General features: G+C 35.3%; 2 protein-coding genes across 2 annotated transcripts in view; both read right to left on the reverse strand.

Moving 5' to 3' along the window:
• The window catches only part of LOC130085010 (adhesion G protein-coupled receptor E1), a 180,854-nt gene that overhangs the window by 136,311 nt on the left and 30,550 nt on the right, over positions 1 to 13,993 (reverse strand). The gene's annotated exons all lie outside the window — the stretch shown is intronic.
• crb3a (crumbs homolog 3a) lies at positions 1,904 to 12,563 on the reverse strand. The gene is made up of 4 exons (XM_056252573.1): positions 12,058 to 12,563; positions 11,142 to 11,332; positions 4,904 to 4,941; positions 1,904 to 2,998 (listed from the first exon to the last, which is right to left on the reverse strand). The coding sequence occupies exons 2-4, from the start codon at positions 11,209 to 11,211 to the stop codon at positions 2,789 to 2,791; spliced, it is 318 nt and encodes a 105-aa protein (XP_056108548.1). The 5' UTR covers positions 11,212 to 11,332; positions 12,058 to 12,563; the 3' UTR covers positions 1,904 to 2,788.

Genomic DNA, 13,993 nt, shown 5'->3' on the forward strand with positions numbered 1-13,993 from the left:
TGTTTCTAACGTCACAGAGGTTTACAGTAGGTCTAATTTACATCAGTGGTCCTCAACTAGGGGGCCTGGATGACTTAAAACGATTAAAAATAAAACTAATAAGCTTTAAAATCATGTCAAGCAAATCATGTTTTTTGTTTTAATTCGTTCCCTCAACAACTGCCATTTTTATGGTTCCCATTGTCTAGAACTTGGATATGAGGGAATTTTAAAAGTGTGATTTGTAGACCTGAAAAAGTCATGGAACTTAATAAAATCTTAAATTGGTTAATTAATTGGTAGTAAAAAAAAGCGTAAACTCTGAAGAACATTTTAGTAGTTATTGAAACTATGGAATTTAATTATTTATTTAAATATTTTTAAATATATTGCCACTCCCCATTTTTGTGAAGAAAACTTTTTTTTTTTTCATTGGCATCAATGGTTTCAAGGAAAACATTTAACATTCATGGAATCTTTCCATTCAATAAAAAGTTCATAATAGTGGAAACAGGTTCTTTAGATTATTAAAGTTCCTTCACACTAAGATTTTTTCTTCACACTAAGAAAAAAAAACAGTTCTTTTAAAGGGTTATTTGGGGAACCAAAAAAGGTTCTTCTATGGCATAACTGTGATAAACCCCTTTTGTAACCTTTATTTTTAAAAGTGTACAGCCTTGAAGTTAAAAGGTTGAGGACCACTGATGAACAGAGTTTCCTGATATTATCATTCAAATATATATATTTTTTTGCCATTTTACTAGAGCAAATGAAATCAAAAGCAAAAGACTGAAAATCTTAGCAACCACTAGAGAGCAGTGTTCCTGAAAACAACCTACTGAACAGGTCTTTCTTAGATCTAGTCCACATAATAAATCTTGCTTTGTTCTTAGCAAGCAAACCTGAGACCCGGCCTTAAGCAATGCTGTCTAATTGCAATACATTTCCTAGAAAGACACTCCTCCATGCACACCCAGATATTATTGTACATGTGTCAGCAATCATATGACATTTATGGAATGTTATAAAACCTCAAAGTAGCTACACCTTTCCAAATTCAGAGACCTTTACTAGTTATCTTTAGATGCACTACTACCAACCAATATGTTTACGATAACAATCATAAATTAAAATACTATGATGATCGCAAACACCAGTTTGCAGTGTAATGGACTGTTTATGTACAGCTCAAACAGACTGACACCAGAAACCTTGCACATTCAAGTTAAAATTGGCTGTTGATAAAACATATAATTCCGGTTCTGGCTTCCGATGCGGCAATACTGGCGCAGACACAGCCACGACATTATATCACGGCACAACTCCCATAGAGAATCAGGACTATATATTCAGCAGAAGAATAACACTTAAATTAATTAGCTCAATCAACATGTTTTATTGAAAATGTGTGCAGTGTCCTCAATATTTTTAATATGGAGTAACAGCAAAGCCACCCAAGGACATTCTGAATTGTAAATTAGTAACTCTGTTGAGCGTTGTGCCTAACAACACCCTTCAGCCATGATTATATTTGCAATATAACCTCATGCTTTTTTGCTTAAATATAAACTGCACAACTTAGCAAATTCTAAAAAGCTGAAATTCGAAAAGGCATTCAAGTTAAAAAGAACGCATGAAATATTTGAGTGTAAACATTCATGCCATCATAAAAAGAATCAAAAACGATTCCAAGTAGAATTCATTGTTGCACTGATCAAATTTCTGGACAATTAATATTAGTTTGAAATATATAGTTATAGAAATGTGACTGAGGTAAATCAAGAGAAATGAAATAATTTCTGAAATGATCAAAGGGGTTTTAACCAACCAGATATGAAAGTAAAAACATCCAATTTGTGAGCAAATGGATCTCAATAAATATTTAAAGGTGTAGTGTGCAAAATCTAGTGTCAGGAAACAAACAGATAGTCCTGCCTCCAAACTCACACCATTGGTTGAGCTGATGCTGTTAAGTTAACCAAAGACTTTAGATATATAAAGACGGTCCACTCATATTACTATGAATAGGAGAGAGTGAAACACACAATATGGTGGAATAAGTCCCGCCTTCTAAATAAATGAGCCAATTGGTAAAGAAACAGTCAGTGTTTCTTTACCAAGAGGCGCGCTTAAGACTGCACATGCACATTGGCTAGTCCGGCCAGAAAAACGCAGGGTTTTTTTTCATGATTTGAGTGTTTAGAAACAATTTATAAGATCAGATTTCATTGGTAATTTAAAATATGAATATTAATCGTAAGCTTGGTGAACAGCTTTTGGAGAATTTGATGTTTCCCCATTAAATGAGATTGCATGAAATAGTTGCCCAAGAGGCGTTTCAAAGATGGCCGCCGAGTGAAATGACTTGCCTTAAAAGGACTTTGGTCTGGCTCTTTTCTGGATGCAAAAACAAACAGATTGCACTTTTGTTTTGTGCCACTAGGAGTGGAAAAATTACAAACTTCACCTTTAAACATATCTTAACATTACATACAAAAATCTGCATTTGTAAGTGTAAAGGAACAATTAAAACACAACACAAAATGAAATTTTCAGAGAAAAGCTACCAGTCTAAACTAAGAATATCAATGCTAGAGAACAACACATGCAGATCTATACTGTGAAATATGTTTCCTTTTGGAGAGAGTAGCTTTCCTTCAAGTTTCTTCCAAGTAGTCAGACTCGCTTTGTTTAGCCAAAACATATGGCCAGTGCTCAGAAACAGTGCCTAGTTAATGTTTATCCATTTAACCATTTTGGAATTGATTCACCATCATCATGTGCTGCTGGTTAGTTATAAACCAGTGTGTCAAATCAGTCTCTCCTCCTTGGGTAGTTTGAGGGCGTCTGGCGTCTCTACGCTACGGGTTCCTGTTTGCTCCTCTGTGCTGGGGCGATACGTCCCCTCCGTCTGTCTCTTCTTCTTTACCACGCAGAACAGGAACACCAGAATCGCCGTCAAAATAGCCACCAGTCCCAGGACCACAGTTGGTACAACAATGGCCACAATATTAGGGCCCTGGACAAAGAAAAGTAGGAATGTTAATCATCCAAACGGAAGAAGTAGGCTACTACAGGACTACATTAAGCACTGACTTATTGAGATATTGTGGCATTAACTACATTTACATGCACCCTCATAATGCAATATGGCGACCAGATTTTAATTTTCAAAAAGCTTTTGTAGCCCAAAGAATATTTAGTTATATGAAATATTCTATGCAATATATCAAAAGAAAAAAGAACTGTTCAGAATTCAGAACTATAGGCTAATCAAAACATAGATGGAGTAGATCACATCTATCAACACCCCCAAAGCTACACAGTCGTGTATCTCTTCATGGGTCGACATTTCATTCGATAACGTCAAGCAGTTTTGATTTAAATGCCATTCGATGTTTGATAATCACGTTATTTTACATATGCGTAAGCAATGTTTCTATCGCTTGTTCCTGCTTCTTCTTCATCTTTGTTTTGATCGGGAGATTCTGTACTCTTTCAGAAGATGTGTAATTGCGCTCCCTACCATTTTACAGTGAAAACATGGATTGCCAGGAAATTCAGTCAATGGCGGGGGGAAGTGTTGTGTCATAAATGATGGAAAACTCCATCAATGGCGGGAAAAGAGTTAAGCTCATAATCGTAGTAACCATAATAGTAGTAAAAAATATGACATATGCCTAATTTAAATTTCAATAAAAAGTTTCTGTAAAATTCAGAATTGAAATGAGAATCCCTTTTACATTCAATGCCTGAATTTAAGCTGAGCATAAATGGAGGTAGCAAACAGGATTTGAGGATTTGTCAAATGGAATGAAATTCATTTAACTGCTGTTGGTGCAGTTGTTAATAATTACAGTATTCTTTCAGTATGAATTACCCATAAACATAAACGTTATTAATATTAGTATTTTTTAATTTGAATTTAATTTATTCAACAAGGATGCATTCAATTCAATTCATCATGTTTAAAAGTAATAGTAAAGATGTAACAGCACAACTGTTTTCAACATCGATAATGATATTAAATGTTTCTTGATCATCAAATCATCATATTAGAATGATTTCTGAAGGATCATGTGACACTGAAGACTGAAGTAATGATGCTGAAAATTCAGCCTTGATCACAGGAATAAATTACATTTTAAAACATATTAACATAGAAAACAGTTTTTTTTTATTATAAACAATATTTATTAATGTTTTTGATCAAATAAATGTAGCATTGCTGAACATAAGAGACTTTTCAAAATTAATTAAAAAAAAAATCTTACTGACCCTTACCTACTGGCCATGGTTACAGAAAAAAAAATTCCCCCCAGAATGCTCTACTTTACCCCAATTTTTCAGATATAATTTTTCATTTAGTCCTGTAGTGTGAGGCCAAATAAATTCATATTCATTACTTATGAATACTACGGAGTCCTGCACATGACATGCGGACAGAAATATTTTTCTGGTCACAAATTAAGAATTTGTTTTTTTCGTTTTACTAAATTGTGCGCACTATATAATTTGTTCCCTTGATTTAGTAAATCGTGGCCACGTTGTACTTATTTTCTCCCTCGTTTTGATTTAACTACAATTAAAAAGGGAACATATTATAATATCGTACGCACAATTTATTTAAAACAAGGAAACGAAATATGCTGACGTATTCATAAATCGTGGGAACAATTTGTTAATTTGTGGCCACAATATACTTTTTTTTTTTTCCTGCATGTCATGTGCGGGGCTCCGTACTATTCAAACGGAGCCAATTCTGAATTTTGGGCTATTCTGATTATCATTGAGCAAATGAAGAGAACATTCTCCAAGTTAGTCAGATACTATAAGAGAAAACATTTTGACAGTTGATGCCCTTCAGGCTAATAAAGAGAGAGGAAAGAAACACACCACTACACCTCAAGGAATCTCTACTTACTGGGCTGGGAGTTGTACTGGGCATGGTGCTGTTTTCCTCTGCAAATAGAAAACATTACAATGAGATGACAATTAATTGTACATATTATGGATAACAGTCTGCAGACTCTAATGTGACTTTAGCTCTCATCCTAGCTAGGGGTGGCTCACAAATCACAAAATGGTTTCTCAGTGACAATGTTGCAGCTCAAAGTAGCATGTGTTTTCTTTGCGGTTCTTTAATATTTGATCTGAGGTGTGTTTCAGGATCATTTCAAGTCACATCACTATGACATGCACCACTGTCACAGTGCTCGCCACTAACACTAGTTTGTTAACAATGAGGGGAAAAAAAGCAAAGATATGAGGATGGGAACTAAACATTAATAAAAGAGGAACACTTGAGAGTGTTGTTTTTTTCCCATGTCAAATGGTGTGAACTGTGATATGTGCGCTCTGTGGTGGTGTAATCTCACAATTTAAATGATTTACAGCAACATTATGAAACCCAGCACCCAACATTCAGCACATGTTCAGAGAGCTGGACATCTGGACCTTAACACAAAATTTGAAATAAAAAATATAGCTAAAGTTGAGAGGCGCTGATTTAGAGCTCACTGTGTGATTCTATATTGATACACATCTGAGCAGTAGCGGCCGTTGCTATGTTTCACTTGAAACAGGCCTCGCAACAGAAAGGGGCCTCGGCTTGAGCTCGAAAAAGAGCCCCGTCCCCCACCATTATGCAGCGCACACACACAACAGGGTCAGAAATTAACGAGGGCTTGGGGCAAAAATTTCACCACCAGACTTAATAATGCAATCAAAAAACAAGATATGGTGCAACAACAAAAAAACATTCTACATCTTAGTCCACTCCTAAAAGTTGACAAAATACACTTTTAGCATATAGCTACAGGTTTAAAACGTACAGTTTCTTCTGGGAAAACTGACAAAAAATATTTAAATGACTCATCTTGCACATACACAATTTTGACTAGAGTGAAAATGTCCCTCCCCCTAATGCCACAGAATAAGCAAGAAGCCATGAATGGTTACTATAAACTAAAGGATATTGGCTATTTTAAAACATAGGGATGAGCCTTTCGACACGTCCCCCTTCCTGTTTCAATACGTCAACACAGGAAAGAAAACGGCATGCGTCAAGTGATTACATGGTCTTTGAATATTTTGTGTGGTACTGTATGACGTCATATTCAGTGTATTTGCATTGATAATTTTGCTGTTGACATAACATTTTTAATTTTCAACATGAATATCTGTTATTTGGCCATTAGCTTTTCTAACTACTGTCTAATGTGGTGATCCATACAATGGTAGTTGCTGTTAGTAAGTTAAATTAATATTCTGTGAATTATAATTCAAAGTCAGTTATTCTTTTTCCATCATCAACTCAGTAATGTTTAGAAAAGTCTGTATGTAATTTTTCATTGGTAAACGTTTTAGTATAAAATATATGCCACCAAACATTGCTGATTATAACTATGCATTGTTATATTGTTGTACATAAGATGCATTTTTTTGCTATTGGTAACCCTTACGAAACAAAAATATATTGCAGTATGTTGGAAAATATCATTTGATATATTAGGCAATATATTGCCATATATGGGATTTAATATTTATATTTTCCAATCTATTGCAATATATGCATAGACCATATATGTATATACACTCACCGGCCACTTTATTAGGTACACCTGTCCAACTGCTCGTTAACACTTAATTTCTAAGCAGCCAATCACATGGCCTCAACTCAGTGCATTTAGGCATGTAGACATGGTCAAGACAATCTCCTGCAGTTCAAACCGAGCATCAGTATGGGGAAGAAAGGTGATTTGAGTGACTTTGAACGTGGCATGATTGTTGGTGCCAGAAGGGCTGGTCTGAGTATTTCAGAAACTGCTAATCTACTGGGATTTTCACGCACAACCATCTCTAGGGTTTACAGAGAATGGTCCGAAAAAGAAAAAACATCCAGTGAGCGGCAGTTCTGTGGGCGGAAATGCCTTGTTGATGCCAGAGGTCAGAGGAGAATGGCCAGACTGGTTCGAGCTGATAGAAGGGCAACAGTGACTGAAATAACCACTCGTTACAACCGAGGTATGCAGCAAAGCATTTGTGAAGCCACAACACGCACAACCTTGAGGCGGATGGGCTACAACAGCAGAAGACTCCACCGGGTACCACTCATCTCCACTACAAATATGAAAAAGAGGCTACAATTTGCAAGAGCTCACCAAAATTGAACAGTTGAAGACTGGAAAAATGTTGCCTGGTCTGATGAGTCTCGATTTCTGTTGAGACATTCAGATGTTAGAGTCAGAATTTGGCGTAAACAGAATGAGAACATGGAACCATCATGCCTTGTTACCACTGTGCAGGCTGGTGGTGGTGGTGTAATGGTGTGGGGGATGTTTTCCTGGCACACTTTAGGCCCCTTGGTGCCAATTGGGCATCGTTTAAATGCCACGGCCTACCTGAGCATTGTTTCTGACCATGTCCATCCCTTTATGGCCACCATGTACCCATCCTCTGATGGCTACTTCCACCATGTCACAAAGCTCTAATCATTTCAAATTGGTTTCTTGAACATGACAATGAGTTCACTGTACTAAAATGGCCTCCACAGTCACCAGATCTCAACCCAATAGAGCATCTTTGGGATGTGGTGGAACGGGAGATTCGCATCATGGATGTGCAGCCGACAAATCTGCGGCAACTGTGTGATGCCATCATGTCAATATGGACCAAACTCCCTGAGGAATGCTTCCAGCACCTTGTTGAATCTATGCCACGAAGAATTGAGGCAGTTCTGAAGGCAAAAGGGGGTCCAACCCGTTACTAGCATGGGGTACCTAATAAAGTGGCCGGTGAGTGTATATTGATACATATAAAACAAATAAATTGCAATCAAGACCAAAAAAGTCACTATATTTTTTACATATAATAGTTTGTCTTTATATGCTTTAATATACTGCAATATATCCATTGATCATGTATGGCTATGTATTAATACATATAAAATATTTATTAATGAAAACAAAAATAGTATTACATGTATTCACAGTTTTATCCTTTATTGTGTACATTATTGCACATACATGTTCCAATATACATGTTAATGTATATTCACATTCATGAAATGAGTTACAACATATTTCTAGTTTCCAGCATGCTTTGCTTCTGACTGGTAAAGGAGAGCAAATGTTAAAAGTAAGTGTTATTTAATGTGTTTTGCTCAATATTAATATAGTGGGAGATCTGTTAGTGTTTCATGTTCTATTATTTTGGAATTTAAAATGTTTTCTGGTATGTCTGAGTTTTTGGGGTCACCATTGTGCTGAAGAGTAGAGCCTGTGCTTATGTTGACGATTGGCTTAAGACCATTAAGAGTAGACTATAATTACTATATTTGAATTATAATTACTTTGATATTAAGTGGTTTAAAGGTTTGCACATATATTGCAGGTTGCATATTTATTAAGTATTCATATATTTTAGATGTTACATGTATATATCTCCATATATGTACATACATTATAAGTGCATATTCACATATATGTACAAATATTGTGCATACATTTTACAATATATATGTACATATATTTCCATATATTTAAACTATATTCTACCATATATTAAACATACATGTGACACTATATCTTTACATATATTATCAATACATTTTGCCATATATAAATCGGAATACATTTGGATATTTATAAATATAAAATTGCATATATTTTACGATATATAAACACATATATTATATATTCATGCTCAATATATTGAAATATATGGAAAGCGGCAATCATTTGTATATTTTGCAATATATTACATGAATATATAATATATTGTATAATATATTTATCATTAATATATTATTCCATGTATTTCCAATATATATTGGAAAATAATATATTACAATTTATTTCAAGTAATATATTGGTAAATATATTTTCCTTTCGTAAGGGTAAGCTCTATCACAGCCTCAGAATTTGTATAAATTACCTTATACTTTATCATAGTTGTCTCCTTGTTTAAAATTAAAGAAGGACCAGCAAAGTATCAAATGGTGCATTGGTGCCCCATAATTAACCTCAATTCTCTGAGCAATAACAAATCCCTCACATAACAAAAACCTCAAATAATTTCAAAGTTTGGCAACTTTGTAAAATCTCACATTTGTGATTGTTGCACTTTGACAAACCATAGTGTGCTTTTGAAGGTCAGAGAACAAGTAATGGTACAAAAACTTTTGACTTGATTGAAAATAAATGTTACACTTGCAAAGTGGTGATTTAGGGCACGTTTACACAACAACAATACTTAAAATGAAAAAGTTCTTCCTTTATGTTTCTCGCGTACAGACGACAACGTTGTCAAAACGATCCCTGTTCACACAGATCCGCAAAAACGACTTAAACCATATTATTCATGCCAGGCCTGTAGATGGAGATGCCACTTAGTAAAGAAACACTAGTAATATGCATGCATGACATCACCATTTTCACAAATCTGCGTGTGTGTGTAGTTTACACTGGGACGATAACAGTGTCGTTTTCAAAAACTTGCACTTTGAAACCTGTTTTCAAAAGTTTCCATTTTCAAGCCCACAAAACTTTGTTGTCGTGTAAATGAACAACCAAAATGTATAAAAAGTTTTCAGTTATTGGCTGAAAATGGTGTGTAAGCGGTCCCTAAAAATCATGTTTAAATGAAGGCACAAAAACACATAGAAGAAAGAGAGAAGAAGGGAAAGAGAGAGAGTGGGAGAATACATATGAAAAAGCTAAAATGTTAATGATTTACGAGAGTAAATAATCCCTCAAGGACAAAGATAACTTTAAAGAAGGAAAGGAACTTGTTGCAGGACTAATCATGAAGCACGTGAATGCAGTTTAAGTATGTAGTGGGACATTTATTGATTAAATGTTTTCTTTAAAAGAGTGGCAAAGAAAGTGTTTTAGGAAGATGGAAACTTTTGTTAATTCATTAATAGTTTTGTTTTACTTAGTTGAGTTTGTTCCAGTGTTTGTTTTGAAAGAATGTGCTTATGTTGCAATAGAGAAATGATGTAATGACTCGTACATGTTCAAGAAAGGGTTAAAAGGGTATTTTAAAAAATAGCAAGGAAACTGAGATGAGCAGAAAATGTACATCCCCATTCCTAGCTCAAGCACACCTGGTGCAACTAATAAAGCCCTTGATTAGTTGCATCAGCTATGCTTGAGACAACGCAACTAATAAAGCCCTTGATTAGTTGCATCAGCTATGCTTGAGACAACACTTGTTTTGCAGATTTGTGCTGTTGTTTGGGAGTCTATTCAGGGGGTTGAATAATTTTGAGACTGCGGAAGTCATTAAAAGTTGCATTTTCAGTTGAATTTGGGGAAACCACTCGAAACATTTGTTGTGTTGAGCTATTTCAATTACTTTTGTTTGATTTGTTCATCGCAAACAGCTAAAAGTCTGTACACTTTGCCAATGAACCTGATTTGCAAAGGGGGTTGAATACTTTTGATAACAACTGTATGAATCTCCAAAAAAAGTTGTATCCCCAAAATGAGAATAAAAATAAATTACATGTAGCCTATTTTGAAGCATTGTGACATTTTTGACAATTATGCACAATTCTGTACCAAATTCTTAAATCACCATTAAAGTATGTACAACAAATACTACAATAACGCATTTAAATAATATATACAATTTTCACAATAATGTAATGAGACCTAGATATGTTGTATTACAGTGAATAAGTACAGTTTTTGGGGGATATGTACCTACATATCATGGAAAATAATGTCACAATACAGAAAATAGTAATGACCCAAAAAAAAATATTTAATTTTCTATATGGAATATATAATTTATTGTGATTTTGGGGGTAAAATGTGATCTGGGCGGATTTTATGATAGTCATAGTTTATGGTTACACAGTTCTCATACATTTTTTTTATATATATCTTAATGGCGAGTACAATTTTATGACCTGACCTCCCAACAATACCTTAGATGTTTCTGCAGAAAACTGACATGCTTGAGCTTGTTTCAGGCAATCTAGTACTAACTTAGTACAAGTTAGAGGAGTGTTACTCGGCTCATGTTCAGATTAATCTGACGCAACTCAATTGAGCTGTTCAAACGCAGTGAGCTTTAACAGTGATTAATAATCCGGATACTCTCAAAGTTCAGTTTCGGACATGACTGCAGAGGTGGAGCGAGTGACTCACCCTGGGCCGAAACATTCCTGAGAAGCAGCAGCATAAAACTCCCTGCCAAAAGTCCAACCTGCCGTATCATCTCCGGGATGGAGTCAATCTGCACCCCTACCCCGACCAGAAGGGGCTGATGCTCCGGCTAGGGTGGAGCGGAGGTGATCAATAAATCATGTCCGAGATCAAAGAATAAAAAATCTAGCGAGCTGCAAAAGAAGAGTAGAAACGTCTGTTAGGATCTGAAGTTGGTTTGCAGATTTGATCATTCCTCTTGTTTAAAACAGTGAGTTTCTTCATAGAACCATTGATGCAAATAAAGAACCTTAATTTGTAAGAGTGTAGAAAGGAACTATTTGTTTTATAATTGTGACTTAGAAGAATTTAGCTCACTAATCGTGTTGGCTATGATCTCCTAAATTAAAACATATCCAAATGCACTGATTCATTCCAGTATGCCTTATTTTTCTTATTTGTGCAAACTTGGATTTTAAACAAGGTTACCATGTGTAAATTCTGTTCTGGTAACAAATATACATTTACTAATACGTTATTAAAATCAAATGTTATATTTGTTAACATTAGCTAATCCACTGCAAAGAAACATGAACAAACAATGACCAGCTGTATTTTTGTACTAACGTTAACAAAGATTAACAAATACAGTACGTATTGCTCATGGTTATGTTGGTAATTAGGCTAATACATTAACAAATGAGACCTTATTGTAAAGTGTTAGCGGACATTTAAGAGTGTCCAGATGTATGTGTTTAATACTTAACAGCTGACTCCTGGCACTGGGTACTTATTTTGCATTTCGGTTCATGTAACCTTTATCCAGTTCACGACATGAACATTCCTTCCCACCTTATCTGTGTTGCTAAGGAAACATTCATACATTCGATACGACACATAAACAGAAACATACTCATACCTGTGTTTCCACCTTCATAATCCAGGATGTTTCCTGACGAGTTTTTGTGAATGTATGTTATGTGGACTATATGTCCGCAGGTCTCTTCCGCCTCTCACCTTACCGGTCAAATTAAGGATTTAAACCGAAACTAGCTCGTCACTCCGCCGTCCTGCTCATAATAAAACATTGTCCTTCGGGATCCTGCCCTGCTTTCAATGGTGGTCTTGTATTTACTAGAGTGTTGAGTGAATGCTCGAGCTGGGTATGTCTTCTTTCTAAATTCTCATCGCTGATCACATGGTTCAGTGTCGTGTTACAACACCTGAATCCAGCAGCTACTACCTGTGGCGCGAGACAGGCGCGCTATTGTGCGCTGAGATCCACCTGCGCACTAGAGCGATGCGCGCGCTCGCGTCCTCTCTCTGACGCACGTCATCATCACTGTTTCGATCTTTGCGCCCTTTACTAATTTGAATGTTTTACGAACTTCAAAAGGTTTCCATCTGTTCTGAACCTGACTGATTTGGGGTTTTCAATGGAAGCTATTTTTAGCTTTTATTTTTAGCTTTAATTTATTACCTAACCTAGTAACCTAAATAACAAATAAGAGAAAATAAATGAAATATCATAAACTAGCCCTCTCTCTCCCACACACATGTTACCAATAATATTCAATTTCAATTCAACTTTATTGTCAGACTCAGGGTCCATTAGAAAACCACACAACATTACAGACACCCAACACCTCAAAACATAAACAAAAACAAAAAATATATAAAAGACAATTATACCAGTGGTTCCACAGAGGTGACTGGTATCGCACAACACTTTACTAGGATTTGTCAGTAGCTTAATAATGCCATTCTGAGAGCCATATTGGAATACATTCAGTCTCTTAGTGTTGCGACCTCCAGTGGTAGCGAATGAACTTTTAATCTCATAAGAAAGAAATTCTTGACATACCACACTTCTGTTAATCCTTTCCACCTTTTAGGAAAATTATTAACCACTTCGTGTCTGTTGTTTCGTTTGATGGTACACACAGAAAAAAGGTAATTAGCATAAAACTCACAGTAAAAAAGTAGGCTACGACGACAACAACAATGAAAATAATAATATTATAATACACAAATATAGCTTACAACAGTAGTAGTAGCAGTAATAATAATCATTATACATCTACAGGCATAAAATGCGTGTTTCACAAGTTCAAAAACAATCCACAATACATCAACATCCAATAATCATTCTGATATGCTGAGTTAATATCAATGTTGGAAAATGAACTTGTGCTGCTTAATATTTTTTATAACCTGTGATACGTTTTTTCAGGATTCATTAAAATAGAAATCTTTTGTAACAATATAGCCTACACTAGGCTACTGTTCAAAAGTTTGTGGTCAGACTATTTTTCTTTCCTTTTTTTTAGAAAGAAATTAATGTCTTGTATGCATTTGCAAGGAGGCATTAATCGTATCAATTCTGTTCATTGAAGAGCTGCATGGAACAACTGTATTCAGCTTGTTTACATAAGGAACCCTCGTTACTCTCTTGTCTATGTAACTATCCTTCCCTACTCATTGAGTCCCCCTAGTGGGCTGGAAAGAACATCACAACTAGAGAGGTAATTTACAAAACCCTGACAATTAATACTTTTATTCAGCAAGGATGTTTTAAATTTCTAAATTTAAAATGATTTGAACATCACACAGCTTGAAATACAAATACCGTTTTGAAACACAACATAATTTCATTCATAAACACGGGACTATACGAGACGGGAAACCCTACCTGCACGTGTGTTGAAGTCATCAAAAATCCATATCTTTTTATAGCAGTATACCACTTCGAATAGCTGGGAGAGTTTGACGTAAACTGGTAGCAGGTAGCTTAAAAAAAAATAGAAAAAATGCATTGAGGCGAAAGTTTATGTTTCATTTCTCCATATCTCCAG

This window comes from Rhinichthys klamathensis, unplaced genomic scaffold (genome assembly GCF_029890125.1).
Source record: "Rhinichthys klamathensis goyatoka isolate OS25496 unplaced genomic scaffold, OSU_Roscu_1.1 h1tg000004l_1, whole genome shotgun sequence".
In the NCBI taxonomy this organism is placed as follows: Eukaryota; Metazoa; Chordata; class Actinopteri; order Cypriniformes; family Leuciscidae; genus Rhinichthys; species Rhinichthys klamathensis.

Bases quoted from the DNA above. Each gene is read 5' to 3' on its own strand.
- crb3a (XM_056252573.1), bottom strand. From the start codon at position 11,211: ATGATACGGCAGGTTGGACTTTTGGCAGGGAGTTTTATGCTGCTGCTT. The intron at 4,942-11,141 runs GTGAGTCACTCG...TTCTATTTGCAG, and splicing joins CAGGAATGTTTCGGCCCAGG to AGGAAAACAGCACCATGCCC. The intron at 2,999-4,903 runs GTAAGTAGAGAT...TTCTTTGTCCAG, and splicing joins CCAGTACAACTCCCAGCCCA to GGCCCTAATATTGTGGCCAT.